This window comes from Spinacia oleracea, chromosome 2 (assembly GCF_020520425.1).
Source record: "Spinacia oleracea cultivar Varoflay chromosome 2, BTI_SOV_V1, whole genome shotgun sequence".
Taxonomy (NCBI): domain Eukaryota; kingdom Viridiplantae; phylum Streptophyta; class Magnoliopsida; order Caryophyllales; family Amaranthaceae; genus Spinacia; species Spinacia oleracea.
Window position 1 is genome coordinate 95,920,627 of NC_079488.1, and position 20,022 is coordinate 95,940,648.

A 20,022-nucleotide genomic window follows, 5' to 3' on the forward strand; every position below is an offset into this window, starting at 1 on the left:
AGTTAGCATTACGCTTTCCCCTTCTTGGTTGTTTCCTTTCCATTTTACTTTCTACATTTATACCAACCATGCACTAAGCAACAAAGGGGGAAATGATAAATCCAAGGAATAATTCACTTCTTCCAAGGAAATCATCTTTGAAAAAATGTGGATTTCCTTGGAAGAAGTAAAAATTTCCTTGGATTTATCACTTCCCAACAAAGGTGTTACATGCATGTATATCGCTCAAACAAAAAAACAAAAAAAAAAAAAAAAAAAACAAAACAAAAAACTATATTGCCCTACCAAGAGGGATAGATTGATCATGACTCCAATTTGAATGTGTGATCAAAAAATGGGAAGAAGAATAATAATAATGAAGTTTTCCAATTGCTTGTAGACAATGGCAATTTTGCATTAAATGTTAAGATAATTAATTTAGGTCTATCATTCCAACACCCAACTACAACTTAACTTTGCTCATTAAATTACTTGTAATTAATTTCTTCACCACCTTTTTCTTATATAAGATCGGGAAATTAACACTTTTTTTTTCATCAAAACCTAATTATAATTTTTTTATAATTAAATCAAATTTGATATTCTATTTTAAAATGGTTTCTAAGGTTGTTCTGCTATTATGTCTTTTGGCTATTGTTCTCTTTATCTCTTCTGAGGTCGCAGCTAAAGACTCCACCCAAACTTCTACTACTTCTCAAGATATTAAGGGTAAGTTAGCTTTTCCCTCTTTCACTTCTTGAAAATCCGATTTATTTTTGGATGCCAAATTAACCAAAAAAAAAAAATTCCGGTCTAGGGGAAAGTCACAAAAACAAAATGTAAGTCAGCCCGGGAAACTTTTAATTTATTAATTTAGAGTCCAGTCATTACTAAATTACATAGTACTTTTCTTTGTGGATAGGTTTTTAGTATTTAATAATAATTTAGTGTGAGACAGTATCACCTAATCTAGGCAACACCACCATCGTCTTATGGCAGATTGTTGGCTATAAAATGGTTCCTAAAGTTCATGTGTGTTGTTGGTTATAATTATACTCATAATCTTTATATAGAGTATATTGTTTACGAACATACTCGTATAATACTAATAAATAAATAAAATTAATTTTGTGACATAGCTTCTTATTCTTATAGATAAACTATACTACAACAATTCTACGTACATATGAAGTACTCCCTCCGTTTTTTTTTTGTTCTTTACCATTGGCATTTTGCACGTTTATTATCGTGTAATTAATATGCATTTAGATTCCTATGCTTTTTTATTCAAACAAGAAAAATTACGTTTATTTATAATGTTTTCATTTTATCAAAAATCTGATATTGAGGAAATGAGAAAATTTTAATGTCCCAATAGAAAAGTGTGAGAGATTAAACGACTCGATGAATTTAATTGATTAAACTAATCATTAAACACAAATTTTTGATATTAAAGCATTTATACGATAATATAAAAGGAAATGTAAAGAACATTTTGAAACAACAAAAAAAAAAAAACGTAAAGAACAAAAAGAAACTGAGGAAATATCAATTGTACATGGAGTCATATATAGTCTTACTTCATATGAATGTTATTAATATATACTTAGTATATTCATATGTGAACGTTACTTCATTTTGTAGATAAGAAAGTTGACACCGAAATAGAGGATGCAAAGCACAGAAGATTTCCAGGTGGCGGATACGGTGGTGGATATCCTCGCAGAGGGTATCCTGGAAGAGGATACGGCCGTGGGAATCCTGGAGGAGGGTATCCTGGAGGAGGATACGGTGGGAATCCCGGAGGAGGGTATCCTGGAGGAGGATACGGTGGGAATCCTGGAGGAGGTTACGGTGGGAATCCCGGGGGAGGGTATCCTGGAGGTGGGTACGGTGGGAATCCTGGGGGAGGGTACGGTGGCTACCCAGGTGGTGGTCGTGGAGGAGGTGGGTATGGAGGCGGAGGTGGACCTGGAGAAGAATGTAATAACGGTTGCTGCTACCGTGGATACAATGGCTGCAGTAGATGTTGTGATTATGCTGGTCAGGCCGTTCAAACACACTTTCACAACAAGCCTCTTTCTCCTTAACCACAAAATATTTCCTACAACCAATTTATTCTTTTCAAGCCAATTTTAATTTAATCTTTTAATTAAAATTAATTTAAGTAGGCCTTTGTGCCTTTGGCTTATTCAGTTATCAGGCAGTTGTTTTCATAGGTTATTATATCAGGTACGAGTGAGGTGTATTATCAATTACCAGGTATATATATGTCGTATATGTGTGGTGTTTGCGTGAGGTGTTATGTTTATTATTGTATTGTGTATGTTGTTTCTCTTTTAACAAACTTATCTTGTAGATGGGTAACAGATTGAACAACTGTTGCGTTGTGAGATACCACTGTCTTAAAAGACGATTATGCACTCCTCACAGTTTAGTAGAATAGAACAGTTGCCTCCAGGATTATTACAGCTTCAAATTTTTGTGCTCTCATAAATCCAAATGGAGTCAGAACTTTGCCCAAAACCTATTGGAGGAGTATTTTTGAGAGAAAGTTTTTGGAATTTCTATAAATTGTGTATTGGCTGAAAAAGACTCGATTAAGCAATCAAGCTAGGAGAGGAAACAGACAAAAACGGGCAGAAATATTAAAGGAGTAACACACCAATAAGGCTAATTAATTAATCCACCAATCACGTAATCGAAAGATATGACTTAACCCAAAATACAAAATAGTTGAGTACAAAAAAGAATAGGTAAGGACCACAACCCACCCCACTCCCGAGCATCGCATTCCCTGAGTCACGAGGCCAGACTAGATCGGCGTGTGTGTGTCCACCAAGACCTCTTTTCCGCTTTCTCAAACAATTAGTAATACACCAACACCCCAATATATAAACAAGCGGACAAAAATATATTCTACCAATGTGGGACAATTCTCACCATTCACTTTTCCACTTTTATCTTCGGCTTTTGTCAACTAGAACTTCCAACGAATGTATATAGGAGATATATAATAATATTAATGCATATATGACCAAGTTCCAACGAGAAGATAATTTGTGTGTGGACCCAAAGGTCACACATGCCAACTCCTTTCCCGACTTCTTACTGCCTCGATCTCACACTCTCACATTCTTTCTCCTCACTTTGCCCTACTTTCATGAACACCAAATATCTAAGAAAATCCGATCGAAAATCTTGGTTCAAACTCATCAAATCGAATGGTGTACCTCGCTTAGTGCTTGCAAAGAATTTTGGAAAATAGGGAACGATATTCAAGATATTACAAATTCATGGTAGAATTACATATATAAATTAATCGTTTTCGATCAGAAACCCTAATTTCCGACATTTTGATCTCCATGCATAATATCTTCCCTCCTTTCTCTCTTGTGGTTAATTTGATTTCATTGTTTGTTCTACAATTGTAATGCCCTCAATTAAATTAAATTTTGGGGTTTTTTTTTATTCATTTCGCTAAAATCAATTATATCAATACGTATTGATTGATCATTTTGCCGATTATGGTGATATTTTACTTAAGTTTAGATGAATTAAACTAATTTTGCTAGATCTCGTGATATTTGATTCTTTTGGACATGTTTGTTTTTTATTTACTTTGTGTTCAATTTTTGATGCACTGTGCAACAAATAAAGGTAACGGATATTTCATGAAATGCCCCCGAGTTTTGCCATAATTCACCAAACGCCCATTAAGTTTCAATAATTCATAAAATACCCTTCACAATTCGTACAAATACCCAACATACCCTTACTAATAACGGACCGTTAGTCTGCCGTTAGCCAAGTTTCCAATTCACCCAAAAGCCCCTATTCTGAAACTTATTTCACCAAATGCCCCTATTGTGAAACTTATTTCACCAAAAGCCCCAAACTTAAATATAGCTATTTTGATGTTTCAGCGACTAGTTTTTGTGTTTGAAGGGTAGTTGTTGGTCACGGTTGACTATAAAAGCCCCTTTGCTGAATGGTTCTTGTAAGTTAGATGTTATTTTGATTTGCTTTGCTAATTTCATAAGATTTTTGTCATGAGTTTTCTTTCAAAATCATCATCCACACCCAATGGTCGAGTCCACATATATTAGAGTACCTACCAAATTTTATTATTGTGGTAGGAAATTTGTCATTCGAAGCTCTGATACAACACTCAATCCACAAAGGTTGTACTACAAGTGTGATCCTTGAAATGATCTGAGATGGTGCAAGGGAGTAGTTGAGCAAGAAAACAAGGGGCAACAACACGAAGGACAATGCGGGGGAAGCTTAGACGAAGGAGAAAGTATTGAAAACAGGCGAAACAGTAAGATGCAAGAAGAATTGAAGCAAATGAAGAAGAAGCTAAAACAACAACAAAAAGTAGTCAAAGTTGTAATACAAATGGGGATATTGATGTTTGTAATTTTACTATTTGTAATTATGAAGTAAACACAAGTAATGAGAAACAAATTCACATTTCATAAATAATTGATGTTGCATAATCTGCACAAAATACCAAACTGGGAAGCATTTCTGTTTTTAGCTTCACTTACAAAACATCTTTGCACCAACTACATTTAATGTTATTTTCTACTCAATGAATATGTGCAAGATCAAAACAGATGTGCAAAAAACTACCCCAAAAAGCATTAGCAGCTATCCAGAAGAGCTTGTGGAACACCACTTCAACCTCCATTCCTACTACAATAACAAAATTTGTTAGGTACCCTAATATATGTGGACTCATTGGGTGTGGAAGATGATTTTGAAAGAAAACTCATGACACAAATCTTATGAAATTAGCAAAGTAAAGTAAAATAACATCTAAAATACAAGAACCATTCAGCAAAGGGGTTTTTATAGCCAACCATGACCAAGAACCAGTTTTCAAACACAAAAACTAGCCGTCGGAACATCATAATAGCTATATTTAAATTTGGGGCATCTGGTGAAATAAGTTTCATAATAGGGGCATTTGGTGAAATAAGTTTCAGACTAGGGGCATTTGGGTAAATTGGAAACTTGGCTAACGGCGGACTAACGGCCCGTTATTAGTAAGGGTATGTTGGGTATTTGTACGAATTGTGAGGGGTATTTTATGAATTATTGAAACTTGATGGGCGTTTGGTGAATTATGGCAAAACTCGAGGGCATTTCATGAAATTTCCGTAAAGGTAAGTATACTTATAAACAAAAGCTCTATAGGGAAATTAGATGATATTGATCGACTGATTGGAGTTTGATCTTTTAAGTATTTCTGCCTATTGTTATCTTTTATTGATTTTCTATACTCCCTCCGTTCTGGAATACTTGAAACGCTTTTCTTATCGGGCCGTCCCGAATTACTTGAAACTCTTCTGAAAATGGGAAATTTACATAATATTTTATTATTTTCTCACCTTACCTAAGGGCCCACCAACAACCCTACTACCCCAAATAAACATTAAAAAATTCATGACCCCCACCACATCCCACTATCTATATTAAAAAAATACCCCACTACTAACTACCTTTCAATTAAATAAGAAGTCAATTATAATAAATTAAACTCCGTGCCAGTTAAACGGTTTCAAGTATTCTGGGACGGAGGGAGTATTTTGGTTTGTTGGTTGATAGGTTAAATAAGCATTTGAATTGTGTTGGATATGGCTTTGATCTAGAGTTTTAAAGAATTAGCGAATAGGTGTCACATATTTTAATAACATTCTTTAATCACTATTACATAAACCTTTCTAGAAAAAGGAAATCATGATCTTATGCCGGAGTATTATATTAATTATGATATTAATATCAAAATATCAAGTTGTGCAATATCTGATTGCATCAGTAAGGTAGATCTAACTCTGGTCTAAATCTTATGGATTCACTCAATCCCTTACAAAATAAATCTGTTTACAAAAGATAGGAAATACTCTAGTGTATGTTAAGAGAGGAATTCAGTAGGAACACTTAGAGGATCTGATCTTAATGAGAGCAAAGAGGCTTAGGAAAGTGAAAGTTATTTTTCTCAATAAAATCAGGTAACTTTTTCTGAAAAACTAAACCGTCTATTTATAGAAATAGTTTGCGTTTTATTAAAGCTAAGTCTAACAAAATCTTAACCACTTTTCCTAGGTTTAAGGCATGTTCCATCTGACCGGTTTAACCCAAGAAAGGTAGCATGGAAATCAAGCTTTCGTGAAATATCTCTAACAACATTGCTTAGGGAAAACGCTAACAAAATAGTTTCTACTTTTAACTTCGTTTTGACGCAGTTACTATGACCATCAGCTTGATTAGTACGCAACCATCAATGAGAAAATCAAAAGAACAAAGCGTGTGATAAACAAAACATTTATTTTATTTTACTAACAATAAAAACTCATTATTTAATTTAAAAACCAGTTTGGAAAATAAGCGGACCAAAACAGTACTTTAATTTTATTAATGCTCTAATGTTCCTTTGCCCAGTTTAGATCAGATACTACAGAGTTCCTACTATTCATTAATTCTCTCCAAACACTTACACGCAATCTGGTGTTCCCTCTCATGAACTCTCCAAGCTCCTTCTCTGGAACTTCACTTTTTCTTGATTATTTGACAGTTCACCAAGTTCCTATGATGGATCATCTATACATCTTACTCCAGACCCTAAGAACACCTTTCACATACACTTGGAAACTTGTTAGTAAAGTTTGCATGTCATCATCAAAACCTAAGGAGCAACATAGTTACTGCAAAAATCATATAGTTGGTATAGTTGTACTTATATGTAATGTAGTTACTACAATAACTTTTTGTGATATATATAGTTATTATTGTTATTACACACAAAGAGTAACTATATTATTAGAAAGAGTAATTATAAATTCATTCTTGTTTTTTTGCTGGTATACTTTCATTACAAGAGGTGAAAGTGCAAACCATGTTGTTGGATTCAAAGCAAATAAAAGTACTACATTGGTCGAGTTCTGTGGCATTTTTCAAGCTACAATAAATCGTTGGATTTATATGGGTATTCTTTCTCGCCAATTGAAGAGATATCAAGCCACCAAAACTAATTTCTTCAACAGCTTTCTTCTATTGTGGTGTAAAATCTTTTATTAATTCATACAATGTATCACCAGTATATGTGTATCAAAAACATACCTGAAAATAATAAATAATATATCAACTATGTTAATAATTTATAATCTAAATATGAAAAAAGAACATAATAACTATTTAAAACGTATAATTACTATTATACATGATATAGTAACTTTCACTATTAATGATGGTCATACAATTGTAGAGTTGCATATATAGTTATTTTTATAATCATATATTTGATGTCATCATAATATAGCAACTCTTATTACGAGTAATATAGAGTAGAATAAAAAACATATAAAAAACATAGTAATACACATAGTAAGTATTTCATATTTTAATAACCGAGACATTATTTTTCGAAATTCTTGCGTCGATTTGTAAAAGAGCGCAATCCTATTCGATTATAGTCACGTAATCATGAAATTTATAGTAAAAAATAGTCGATAAATCATTATACCATACAATAAGCAAATATTATAGTAATACTCAGAATATATCATATAGTTATAGTTATAATCGCATAGAAACTCTAAAACACATAGTACCTTTTTAAATCATAAAGTTATTGTATAACTCATATAGTTACTATTTAAAATCGCGAAGTCACTGATCGAATTCGCGAAGTGAAAACGATATTTCGGCAAAACAACAAACATTTTCAACTTTAAATAAAAATAGACTTAAAACACTTTAAAAACAATGAACCAAGATATGATCTCTCAAAATTCTTGCATTGATTTGTATACGAGTGCAAATTCTTCGATTTGGTTTCGGTAATGACGAACCTCCTTCTTGATCTACTACTTCCTCCATTTTTCCTCCTCTAGTAGATCCTATTATGAGAATTATAAGATAATTGCGAAAAAAATTGAACAAAAATAGACAAACCCTAGAAAATTGGACAAAAATATGAAAAGTATAAAGAGAAAATAAAGAAAGAAAAATGAACATAATGCAAATTTGAATTTTTTGAAAAATAAAAAAATTTAAAACTTATATAAAGTAGACTAGATATAAATCGCATAGAAACACTATAAATTACATAGTAACTCTTTAAATCACATAGTTACTATAATACTCATATAATTGATATTTAATATCGCGAAATAATTATCACATGACAGTTACACATATTGCCCATCCAAAATTACTTTGTTGCCCTGATTAACGCTAAGATAGCGTGAACAAGGTTTATAATAGTGTTTATATCCGCACTCTTCTTTCCCCAGCAAGAACTAAATTTGCACAAAGGTCAACATCAATCAATACCTAGTATTTAAAAACATAACCATCTCCATTTCAAGGACACATAAACAACACCATTTGGAAGACATGTGGCGAACACGTAAGCAAACAACATTTTGAAGACACGTGGGCTTCAATCCTCCCTTTCAACTTCTATAACCTCCAAATTTAATTCAATGAATTAATTAATGAATTAATTTCTTCAATTCCTAATCTTCTCCTCTCCTCCCTCCACCTTCCCTTCCAATGTACTCCCTCCGTCCCGGAGTACACGCACCGGTTAGACTTTTTGCACTATTCACATAATTCACTTTGACACTATTTTATTTCTAGTATATGAAAACAAAAGTTAGCATATAATATATTGTTGGCTTCATCTTAACATATATTTTCAAAATATTAATATTTCATAAGTTTTTATAATATGTAGTTAAAGATATTGATGGTCAAAGTTGTGCATTGGCAAGCGTGTCGACTCGAACCGGTGCGAGTATTCTCGAACCGGTGCGAGTATTCTGGGACAGAGGGAGTAACTGAAATGAGTTTGTCATTTAACTCATAACGTCCCTTACAAATTCAACATCCATTATAAGTACCTCACTTTCAGATACTCACTTGGATCGCATTTCTCATCCCAAACGATCAAGGCACAATTGAACGGTGTCGACTGCCTCAAGATCTCTGGTGACTTTCTATCTCTTTCACTCTATTTTAAGTTGAATTCCATTTATATGTATATATGAGCAGTTGATAGTTGATATTTTACTGCTGGTTCATAATTATTATTGAAATCAATGTGCAGAATTCAACACTAAGATATTAATTCTATCAAAGGATTGGATTATAAGGTGAAAAAGGGACCATGTTAAACAAGGGGGTGATGAGAGACTATTTTAAATTTTTGGAAAATGGTTTCAGTTATGAGAGACTATTTTCTACAATTTTAGACAGCAAAATCATTGATCCATTTTAGATGAAACCATTCTTTTGCGGGCTTTAATTGACATTCTCTTTGTAAATATATGCATTCGTAGGTAGATTGCCGTTATTTTTACTTTTAAGCATTATAATACTCTCCCCATCCCGGAATACTTGCACCGCTTTCCTTATAAGCCTTCTCAGATTACTTGCACATTTTCTATAAATGGTAAATTTTTATTAATATTATATCAATTAACCCTTCACATATCATGGTCCCATGCACCCACCCCACTACACCTTACCTCCTTTGAAAAGTTGACACATATCCTCTATCTTTATCAAAAAATACCCCACTATCAACTACCATCTAATCAGATAATAAATATCGTATTAAAATATGTGCCCGTCAAACCGGTTCAAGTATTACGGGACAAAGGGAGTAGCAGCTTGTGCAATTGTGCTTGATGTAACTTATCATTTATTCGAAAAATTGTAGTTTCTCCCTCAAAAAAATAGTTTCAACTTTCAAGTGATTAAAAACCCGTGCGAAAAACGGGACCAAAAGCTAGTTATCCAATAAAACACTTACAAACTCCTTCAGAAGTTATAGCAATGCAGACAATGCTTCAAGAAGAAATTTCAAGCCTTCGTTCAGCAATCTTTAGATACATAAGACGGCATTTTAATTAGGCGGTAATACTAAGGTGGGAACACTAATGAAAATTTCAGTACCACATTTTAGTTGTTACTCCCTCCGTCCCGAAATACTTGACCTGTTTCTAAAAATGGAAATATTCTAACAATATTATATTATTTCTCACTCCACCCCTATTAACCCACCTACCCCTACTCCATACAAAAAATAATTAAAAATTCAATCCCTACTCTCCCCCAACCCCACCTCTTAACCCACATCCCACTAACTACATTAAAATAATACCACACTATCAACTACTACCTATTAAATTAAATAAGTCAATTCAAGTCTCTTAAACTCTGTGCCGGTCAAATCGGGTCGAGTATTCCGGGACAGAGGGAGTACTTCAATAAATTTTATCATTGGATTATTGATTTCGTTTCTCCTCCAATTTTAGGATTTGATTTTCCTATCTGTAGCCATTGTTCTTGCAATTAGGTCGGCTCCTACGCTTGCAACTTTTCTGTCATGAGTGGTAAACTACCGAATTTGAGCTCCATCACTATCAAAAGAGAGTATCAATAAATTGGTGTGCCATATTTGGCTGGAACGGTCAAAATCCAAACAGCTTATGGGAGACAAGGAATTCCAAAGTAATGGAGACAACAAATGCATTTTATCAAACATAATCACAAATCATTAACCTCGAATGCTGGAGAGAAGGCTCTTTTCTAGTAGATAAACCAATCCAGGAACTAAGACGACTTGTGAAATAATATAATAGATTTGAAATACAGAAAGATCCTAAAATAGCATAGCATATACTGGCAAATAACCACAATTACACTCAGACTACCACATGGAATCGCAACATCAAATAACCTTTTTTTTCTTTCTATTGAGCATGTTCCTATCAAAAATGTCAGAGGAGATAATCTACTTGAAACAAATATGAAGCAAAACACAAACTATATGATTCCAATCTTGTTTGCAACATCCAAGGCGTCATAGTCTGGTGTCAAGCGAACATAAGCCTTCTTGGTGCCATCGGGCCTGCACAAGGGGGTTAATCATAACAAGATCTTAGTATTCTTAAAACAAGCAGCAAAAAGTAATTGCATTGCAAAAGCCGACCAACAGTTATCACAAAAAGGAAGAGGTTGGCACGACTCTTTAATCTAGGGCTTAATATCAAAAGGCTGCCTTAAGTTGGAAGTATTTAGAATTAGAGGAGCACAAGTTAAAAGAATTGATGGGCTGCAAATATGTACCTGATCAAGGTATTCACTTTCTTGGACTGAATATCATACATCTTCTTGACGGCGTCTTTAATTTTCTTCTTGTCAGCACGGATATCAACGATGAAAACCAAGGTGTTGTTGTCCTCAATCTTCTTCATTGCAGACTCAGTGGTCAAGGGGTATTTAAGGATCTGATAATGATCCAACTTGTTTCTTGGTGTTGCACTAATACGAGGGTACTTGGGGTTCCTCTCCTTCTTGAATGTCTTTGGCCTATGGAAAGTAACCTTGGTCCTGATCTTCTTACTAGCCTTCTTCTTCAAGATATTTGAGCCAGATTTCACAGCTTTGGCAGCTTTCAAGGCCTGTGCCTTGGGATCAGCCTTCTTTCCATCTGCCACAGAAATGATATCAGGCTCCTGCCATATTATACTTCTGGCCTTTTAAAAATAATAATATCGCTATCCTATAGTAATTGTAACACCACCACAAGTACAACACAAAACAGTTATTGCGCGGTTAAGTAATTCCAAGTACAAAAAACGAAAGGATTTTTTCCGGTCACTTTATAACTGATCAGAATACCAGTTTTCAAATTATTGTCAACCTCAGCCTCACCTAAATATTAAACCACAACCAAGATATGCTCCAGTAGCATAACAAACACTCAAATTCACATAATCTTGGAACGCATTACCACAACTGACACAGTTCATAATTTAACAACTCTCAGGTCTCAACAAACAACAGGGATATACTCCAAGTTCCCAAATTGGCAATTGTAAATGTCTCAAAATTAAATATTTCTGAACGACCAAAGACTCAAACTAATATGATCTCGGAAATGCTTCACCACAGCCAACTCAGTGCATAGTTAAACAACACTCGAGCAACAGTATAAGGTATTAAACCAGAGAGTATGGCAAAATTTACATTCCTCACCAGCTTTCCTGACTATTCACAAAGAACTTCTCAATATATAGCTCAAAGTGCCAACGCCCATATTTCAAGCATATCTCTTAACATTCAATTTCGCAATATCGCATTACCAAAGAATTAGCGACTAATATTTAAAACTGCAGTCAACTAATCTCAAAAATGAATACATACCCCAAGGGTACCATGATTTTAAATTTTTGAACCATGATCAAACATTTCAACTGATATAATCTTGAATTGCTTCAACACAATAAACACAGTTCGTAGTAAAAGAAACAGTCAAGCAATAGTAGAAGGCTCATTAAACCCATGAGTACGCAGAAACAAGCATTTCAAACCAGCTTTCCCCACTAATCCTAAAAGATTTCTCAACATATAGCTCAAAGTGCGAATACACCTAATTTCAAGCACATCTCTCAACATCCAATTTGCTATTTTGCGATATCGATATCGCATTACCAAAGTATTGCAACTACAGTAACAATTAAAACTGCGGTGATCTGTTTCACAAAGAGGACATATTTTAAACCCAACGTTATTAAATCACATGAACAACCAAATAAACTTGTTAATAGCAGCAAGCATGAATTCCACGTATCATCAAGATTTAGCACATTACTGTTAATAAAACAATAAGCTTAGGTAAACAAAATTATTAAGACAAAAGCTAGGAAAATCTAGGTTTTCCAGAAAACTAATCCAGATTCAACTTGATCATATGTTGTTACAAATACACATAAATCAACCCCAAAAAAATCCAATAATCTATATAATCCTATGAAATTAACAACTAAACAAATAAATAATGACAAAAACAGTTCAAATAAATTAAATAAATAAAAGGATTGAAAATGGAAGATTAGAAAGTGATTAGTGAAGGAAGTACCTTTCGCAGGGGGAGCCATTGATGCTGGAAATGAAACCCTAGATCAACACAAAGAAACCGTGTTTAGTAAGAATGCGAAAAGTTGATCGTAAAACCTCGCAGATTATGGAGGAGAGAGAAAGAGAGAGCAGAACCTGATGAGAGAGAAGAGGAATCCGGCGGGGAAAGGCGAGTAGGGTTTATTGAAATGAGCAGCTTTTTTATTTGAGTGTTGTTACACGGTCGTCTACTCTTTCTTTTGGGCTGGGCTACTGATTAGTACGGAGTATTACTGACCAAACTAGGGCTGGCCTAACAAATCCGGTCTTAGTGTGGGGCTGTCAAATTGCGGAAATGTTTGGTTGTACCCGTATACAGTTAGAGCTGGTTGTACCTCGTTCAAAACGACGCCGTTTTGTATTTTTTAAGATGAACATTAATGTGTTGGTATGAAAATGAACATTTACTATTTTGTAAATGAACATTTATTTATTTATTTGGAAATAAAGATTTACTATTTTGGAAATAAACATTTATCTACCTATTCGAAGATGAACGTTTATCTAATTATTTAGATATCCTCATTTGTTCAACCAATTTAGAAATTAACATTTATCTACTGATGGTAAAATGAGTATTTACTATTTTTAAAGTGAACATAGTTATTGTATTACTATGTTATTACATTGAGCATATGTTCAACTAAAACATGTCAAATAACATACTTTACCCCCAAAAAAATGAACATTTTAGGCATTGCCTGTGTAGGATTGTACTTGAAGTACAAGATATTGATACAAATCGTCATCTTATTTTTCTACTCCCTCCGTCCCAAAATTATCTTCCTGCTTTCCTAAACGAGCGTCTCAAAATTATCTTCCTGTTTCTAATTTTGGCTACTAAAGTCCCCACTTTCTCATGTACTATATTAATTAAAATTGAATTGAAAACCCCACCCATGTACTATATTCCACTTTTCTCATGTACTATATTCTCTTTCACATGTACTTTATTCCACTTTTCCATACAACTCAATCATCATTTGTACTTTATTCCACTTTTTTAATTATGTACTATATTCCACTTTTCTTAAAATCCGTGTTTTTGATCAAATAGGAAGATAATTATGGGACGGAGGGAGCATATCTTCAATTTTCAATCTTGCTTTTGATGTAGGTTCGAGTTCTAGTACTTTTGAATGTGTCCATGAAGTGTGGTTTGAACATAATATTTGACATTCACGGTTTCAATTTTCTCATTGTTGTATGATGAAAATGAAAATAGTAAGTAATTTGATATGATAATCACAACTAATTTTGAAATGAACATTTACTAATTTGAAAATGATGAGCATGCAAAATGTGCGGAACAAATAGGTTGACTCGAATTGAAACCCGTTATCTAACAATTCTTTATAAAATTGGTAGGAAAAATTGACATAAATAATCCCAACTTTCACTCATCTTCTTAAAATAATTCCAACTTTGGATTATTTAAAAATAATCCAAACTTTAGGGGTTACCTTCTGAAAATAATCCAAACTATCAATTTGCCTATGTAGAATAGACCCAAAATGGATTAGTAATGACAAGAAAAAAAAAACTTCGGATTATTTTGAGAAGGTAACCCCTAAAGTTTGGATTATTTTAAAATAATCCAAAGTTGGGATTATTTTTAGAAGATGTGTGAAAGTTGGGATTATTTATGTCAATTTTTCCAAATTGGTAAGGATATCTAACAATTCTTTTCAAAATTGGTAAGGAAAATGAATCTACTGAACTAACACCTCTCAGTCTCTCATAGATAAGTCAGTCTAACTATATGTATCAACTCGTAAGAGTAGCGAGAAAATATAAGGAAATTCGCACCCCCGAACACAAGAAGATGGTGAGATTCTTGAATTTCCAACATGCTAGAGCCAATAGAATGCTTTTCATAACTCGGGTCGCCGGTGAGCGTCTGAAATAGTTCTAGTGGTAATTCTCGTCGGCGAAGCTAGCTAGCAACAAGGATTTCGACCAAATTGAAGTTAGGCTTTCGATTTGGGTGGCCGAAGTAAGATCGGTAGACTTCCTCTGCAGCTCTGTAGTTAAACTTCGGCTTGGTTTGAGAGGGAAAGCCTTCAGATCCACTTGTATCAACTTTCTGGATTTGGATTTAATATCGGATCCAACTAAATCGTCGTCGTCTTGTAGTGTCGGAGCACACCCATCTTGGCGGTAAAGGTAAAAGTTTGGCTAGGGTTAAGTTTCTTCCTTACAGGAGAGTTGTTTTTTAAAACTCAAGCGCCTCCCCTAACGCCGCCGTCTCAACAGTAAAGGTAAATTTAGGGTTTGGGGTTCAACTTAGGGGATTATTTCGTTTCTTACCTAGTTCAGTCGTGTAAGGTTTGTGAATTAGGGATTTATGGTCTCTAACATCAGGGCTCATCTTATCGCCGCCGTCACGAGGTCTCCGAAAAAGTGGAGCTTTGGCGGTAAAGGTGTAGATACGGTGAGAGTGTATAGCTTGGTGTTCTGTCCGAAATCAAGGCTTCAATCGATTGTCCGGTTTTGTAAGTGATTTTGTCTCTCTTTCATGTTTCTAATTCTCCAAGCCTAGGTTGTAGGAGTATCGTTATTATTTTTCTAAATTAGTTTAAGTAGTTGGTTTTATTAATTGTTGTGGTTTAGGAAGTGTTATTCTCTTTTGAGTGTCTAGACCACAAGTTGTGAAGTTGTTTTCCTTGATGGATCATTCTGCCAGGATGTTGTTGTGGCCTATGTGGGTGGTGGTTGTTTGGTTTCTCTTTGTTTTGGTGTGTTGGTACCCATACGAGGTTGTTGTTTTTGTTATTAAGTTGGGGTTTTCAAATATGTCGGGTGTGTTTGGTGGTTCTGTATGGGATTTTCCAAATCCGATGTTTGAAGTAGTCATGTTGGTTTTAATGAATAGGTGTAGAGAGGATATAAAATTAGATGTTCCTTCTTCCTCTGAAGTTTGGAGTGTGGATTTTGGAGGAGGCGTCATGTTGAGTCTTGGCAAGGAATATCCAATTGCCTTTGGTAGTGGTCTTGGAAGGTTTAGTTTGAGAATAGGAGAAGTGTGTAGAAAGGGGTTTTGGGGTTCATGGGGTTGGGTTGTAGTTTGGTCATTGAGATTGACTTTGGTTAATTTTCATTTTACGTTAGCGATGAGAATGTTTCTCAACCCTTTCAAAAAACTGTATTTGAACGCTGCTTTCCATTTTTTGGGATTCATAGCATGCTTTCCGAATCCTTTAACCTTTTAAGGATTCATGTTGCTTGTGAGTTGTGAGACTATCATAAGCTCTTTGCAACCAATATGTGGCGTTACTACTCTTCCTCTCCTTTCTTTGGTTTCTGAGTTCCACATGTATTCCAAGGGGTTTCTCTATGTTTACCTTCCCAGCTTACTCTACTATAAGGAGATCACCTGCAATAAGGGCTTTGGCACGCTAAACACTATTTGGCGTCGTAAACAAAGTTGTGCCGACAATCACGGGTTTACCAAAGAAGAGAATGCTTCCCTTTCGGCTTTTAGTAATTTCTTTTTAGTTTGTTGTGTGAGTGTTTTGTATGTTTCTGGTAGGCTTTCTTTCTCGGTAGTAATAATAATTTACAAATTAAATCCATATCAAAAAAAAAAAAAATGCTTTTCATGTGTTCGTAATAATAATAATTCATGACACAGTCGAACCTGCAGATTAAGATCGATGAGAAAAATTAGTGTGAAAAGAAATAAGAAGAGTGATAGAACCCACTTGGGTTTTTTATTTATAAGATAAGATGGAGAAAAAGCAGTGATTAACAAAACAAGGAACTAGACAAAGCAAGCCTCCACTTGAAGCAAGCTTTTCTAAAGCTCATTCTATGCTGTAAACCCATGTGCATTAAAGCAATTCAACATTTATTAAGAAATTTTATAAGTAAATTTTTTTTTTTAAAAAAGTGACAAAATTTATTCACACAAATCTTATTCCACTTGATCCCCACAAGGTTCAGTTTTATTTTATTTTATTATCTCTTAAAATTGCAACCGTATGATGCAAGTGAAAACGATCACCAATATGGAGTTAGTAAGCAGTTTGAGGTCGTTTAAGGGAGGTCTCGGATTCGAGTCTAATCGTATGCAGACTCTTATTAGGAGACCCATCCACTATAAGTAAGGTGTGCAACCCGGATCAAATATGGATGTTGTCGGATCTAAGATGGGGGAGAACCGAGTGTGCTATGCATAAAAAAAGTTGAAAACAATCAAATAATGTGACGCACTTCCTCAGTAGCCAAGTGTTAGGAATGTTTAGAAGTGTTGCAAGTATTTATAAATGGCCGAAAGAGCCAAGTGTTGCAAGTATTCTTAAATAGAGGGCAATTACAATAAGACTAAGAGCTTGTACAAGGTAGGCCACAAATTCAAATCCCCCCTCCTTCACTGATAATATATATTGGCATATTGCCCTTATAACTCAGTCACAATATTAAAAAAAAAACAATACGGAGTACTTAATAATCTTCTCTAGAATCATAATTATTTTAAATTCTCTCCACTTTATTATGCACACCATATTTAAAACCCTTTGTCCAGCTCTAAAGTTATGAGACCCTGCAGGATCGTTATACAAGTAGCAAATTTTTGATTAATTAAGCTTTAGATCTGAACCAATCAGTTTACAATTTTGTGTTCACTAATCACGTGTACTACTACAATATTGACAGACTAATCTAAACTTTAAACACTTAATTAATGCATAATACATGGGTATTAGAGTATAAAGTCATGGATTATGGATAATACACCCTGATCTAGCTAAAGCTTCATGGGTTGACTGATGCCCTCCAACCTTATGGCTTACTCTACACATTTTTATAATTGTCGACACATAACTTTGACCGTTAATATCTACATTGTTTATTAGTAAACATTAGAAACAGTTATCTGTTTTACTGTTTCTTGCTCTTGAAGCATGGAAAATACATATGTAAAACAATTATAAATAGGCAAGTTGAGAATATCATTGGAAAATAAGCGCATAATAATTTTTGTTAAAGTTTGTCAGGTGAAATGGGTATAACAGGAGAGCTAGTTAGGAGTGTCTTCTCAAAGAGCAGGTCTATTAAGATTAAGACTGATGAAATCAATGTAAGTGCATCTGTTTCCTAATAAAAAACCCGGGATTCGGAATACTGATTAGTTAATTATTGCTTGAATGTTACTGTAATTGATATCCATATTTATAGATGAAATTCAATGGTGTGGAGAAGAAAAGATGGAAAACATCAGTTAAGTCATACCTGTGTGGGGATGAATTATTCGACTCAGTTGTAGCAGAAGAGGATTCAGCTTCTGTCAGGAGTAGGAGTTCTGAAGCCACTGTTATGCAGATGCTTCAGGATGATGGCTATTCAACTCAAGATATTGAAAGCACCAAATATGATAATCCAAACAGAGATCATAACAGTTTTAGCTCCAATTCGTTTGACGAAGATACTGCTGCCACCATCATTCAGTCAGCTTTTCGAGGCTTTAAGGTCATCACAGCAAATCTTCAGTATTAGTATAAGTATTATTAAGACATTTCCAGAAAAGTTTTGTAATCATCAATCGAAAAGTTTCGTATTTGCAGGTTAGGAGTCTGAGGGAGACTACAGATTTTCAGAATGACTTTGAAGAAGGAATGAAGAGTCCCGGCAGGGAATCTATGGCTACATCCATTGAAGTTCAAACTGGGAATTCGATTGGAGTCGTTTCAATTCAGGAAGAAGATACTTCTGCTTCTACCAAACTTCACCATAAACTCAAGTCTTCAGCTTATAAACCAAAGGTTAAACAACTATCTGCTTATACTATATAAATTTACAACCATTCAGAAAGTCTTACTCCAGTATGTGTGTCTGTCTTAAGTTTTACTAATCTGGAAAGGGATTCCAAATCCTCCCTTGTTTAGAAAACTCGTCTTTCGCACTCTATAGTTTTTTCATATATTGTTATTACAAACGGAATAAACAGGAAGATTGGAATGATAGCACACTAGACAGTACCAAGTCGAAAATGAGGATTCAGAACAGACTAGAAGCGATGACACGACGAGAGAGGGCACTGGCATATGCCTTCAGTCAACAGGTAAACCGCCTTTAGATAATTTCTTCAACTGTATTATTATTTGTCCCATAAAAATCACTATACATGCACAAAGATTAGAAAGAGTGAAAGAATGTGTAATTGTGGACAAAAGTGTCAAAGTTTTTCCTTGGATGAGAATAATATGATCTGGGTAACTTTGATTCAGTTAAGAATCTGCTCAAAGAAGAAGCATACAAAATCTGATCCAGACATGGGATGGAGCTGGCTTGAACGATGGATGGCCACTCGCCAAATAGAAGTTCCCCTGGTGGAAGAGGAAGACTACTACACCAAGCAACTCACTGAAAATGAAGCAGTAAGTAGAACGAAAGCAAGACCGTTTCTGAGGAAGAAGTTTCTAGACCTTTCATTTGAAGAAAAAGAGAGCTGTGGTTCTAATGAGATACCTGTCCAAGTTGACACTTCAACAAATTCAAATGGAGAAGATAAACATGGCTACGACTCACCTAGGAATAGGCTAAAGAACCCAACAAGTATTTCCAGAACGAAAACTGTACCAACCTACCACTATCAGAAAGAGTATTCTAAGGTAGCATTCATTAATCTACTCCTATATCTTATAAACCAAGCACTTGCACATTTGTGAGTTTGGTTCTTTATCAAACTCTTTGATAGATTATTCCATTTTGAAACAGGTGAGCAAAAAAAATAGATCAAAGGAAACTGAAAACAATACAAGACAGAAGGCCAGACAATCAGAAAGCAGCAGCAGCATTTGCAACGATGGTGCATCTTGGTCACCACCACCTGATCATTCTGTATCTGGTCACAACTCCAAATCAGATCCTTAATTAAAATACAGGCAAAAGCGTTAGTTACGTTGGTGCATGTTTATATCAGAACGCGTGTGTTTTCAAGAGCAATAACTAGATTAAGTCCTCATGTAAATTGTACATTGGTAGTATGCTTTCGAATAAGAAATATCATCCAGCAGCATGTTTCCTTTAGTGCTTTAACTGATAAATGTCATGCAGTGA

At 34.5% G+C, this 20,022-nt stretch overlaps 3 protein-coding genes across 3 annotated transcripts; 2 read left to right on the forward strand and 1 right to left on the reverse strand.

Moving 5' to 3' along the window:
• The first annotated feature begins 525 nt into the window (after positions 1 to 525).
• Positions 526 to 2,277, forward strand: LOC110791470 (glycine-rich cell wall structural protein). Its single transcript, XM_021996220.2, has 2 exons — positions 526 to 708; positions 1,624 to 2,277. Exons 1-2 carry the CDS (start codon positions 594 to 596, stop codon positions 2,067 to 2,069), a joined length of 561 nt encoding a protein of 186 aa, XP_021851912.1. The 5' UTR covers positions 526 to 593; the 3' UTR covers positions 2,070 to 2,277.
• An 8,326-nt stretch (positions 2,278 to 10,603) lies between these two features.
• On the reverse strand, positions 10,604 to 13,176 carry LOC110791471 (60S ribosomal protein L23A). The gene is made up of 4 exons (XM_021996221.2): positions 13,057 to 13,176; positions 12,923 to 12,960; positions 11,128 to 11,491; positions 10,604 to 10,909 (listed from the first exon to the last, which is right to left on the reverse strand). The coding sequence occupies exons 2-4, from the start codon at positions 12,939 to 12,941 to the stop codon at positions 10,825 to 10,827; spliced, it is 468 nt and encodes a 155-aa protein (XP_021851913.1). The 5' UTR covers positions 12,942 to 12,960; positions 13,057 to 13,176; the 3' UTR covers positions 10,604 to 10,824.
• Positions 13,177 to 17,743: 4,567 nt separating this feature from the next.
• Positions 17,744 to 20,001, forward strand: LOC110791472 (protein IQ-DOMAIN 33). Its single transcript, XM_021996222.2, has 6 exons — positions 17,744 to 18,043; positions 18,142 to 18,432; positions 18,528 to 18,725; positions 18,911 to 19,024; positions 19,191 to 19,574; positions 19,681 to 20,001. Exons 1-6 carry the CDS (start codon positions 17,966 to 17,968, stop codon positions 19,834 to 19,836), a joined length of 1,221 nt encoding a protein of 406 aa, XP_021851914.1. The 5' UTR covers positions 17,744 to 17,965; the 3' UTR covers positions 19,837 to 20,001.
• The last annotated feature ends 21 nt before the right edge of the window (positions 20,002 to 20,022 follow it).

Bases quoted from the DNA above. Each gene is read 5' to 3' on its own strand.
- LOC110791471 (XM_021996221.2), bottom strand. The intron at 10,910-11,127 runs GTACATATTTGC...CCCCTTGTGCAG, and splicing joins AAAGTGAATACCTTGATCAG to GCCCGATGGCACCAAGAAGG.
- LOC110791472 (XM_021996222.2), top strand. From the start codon at position 17,966: ATGGGTATAACAGGAGAGCTAGTTAGGAGTGTCTTCTCAAAGAGCAGG. The intron at 18,044-18,141 runs GTAAGTGCATCT...CCATATTTATAG, and splicing joins TTAAGACTGATGAAATCAAT to ATGAAATTCAATGGTGTGGA. The intron at 18,726-18,910 runs GTTAAACAACTA...CGGAATAAACAG, and splicing joins CTTCAGCTTATAAACCAAAG to GAAGATTGGAATGATAGCAC.
- LOC110791470 (XM_021996220.2), top strand. From the start codon at position 594: ATGGTTTCTAAGGTTGTTCTGCTATTATGTCTTTTGGCTATTGTTCTC. The intron at 709-1,623 runs GTAAGTTAGCTT...TTCATTTTGTAG, and splicing joins TACTTCTCAAGATATTAAGG to ATAAGAAAGTTGACACCGAA.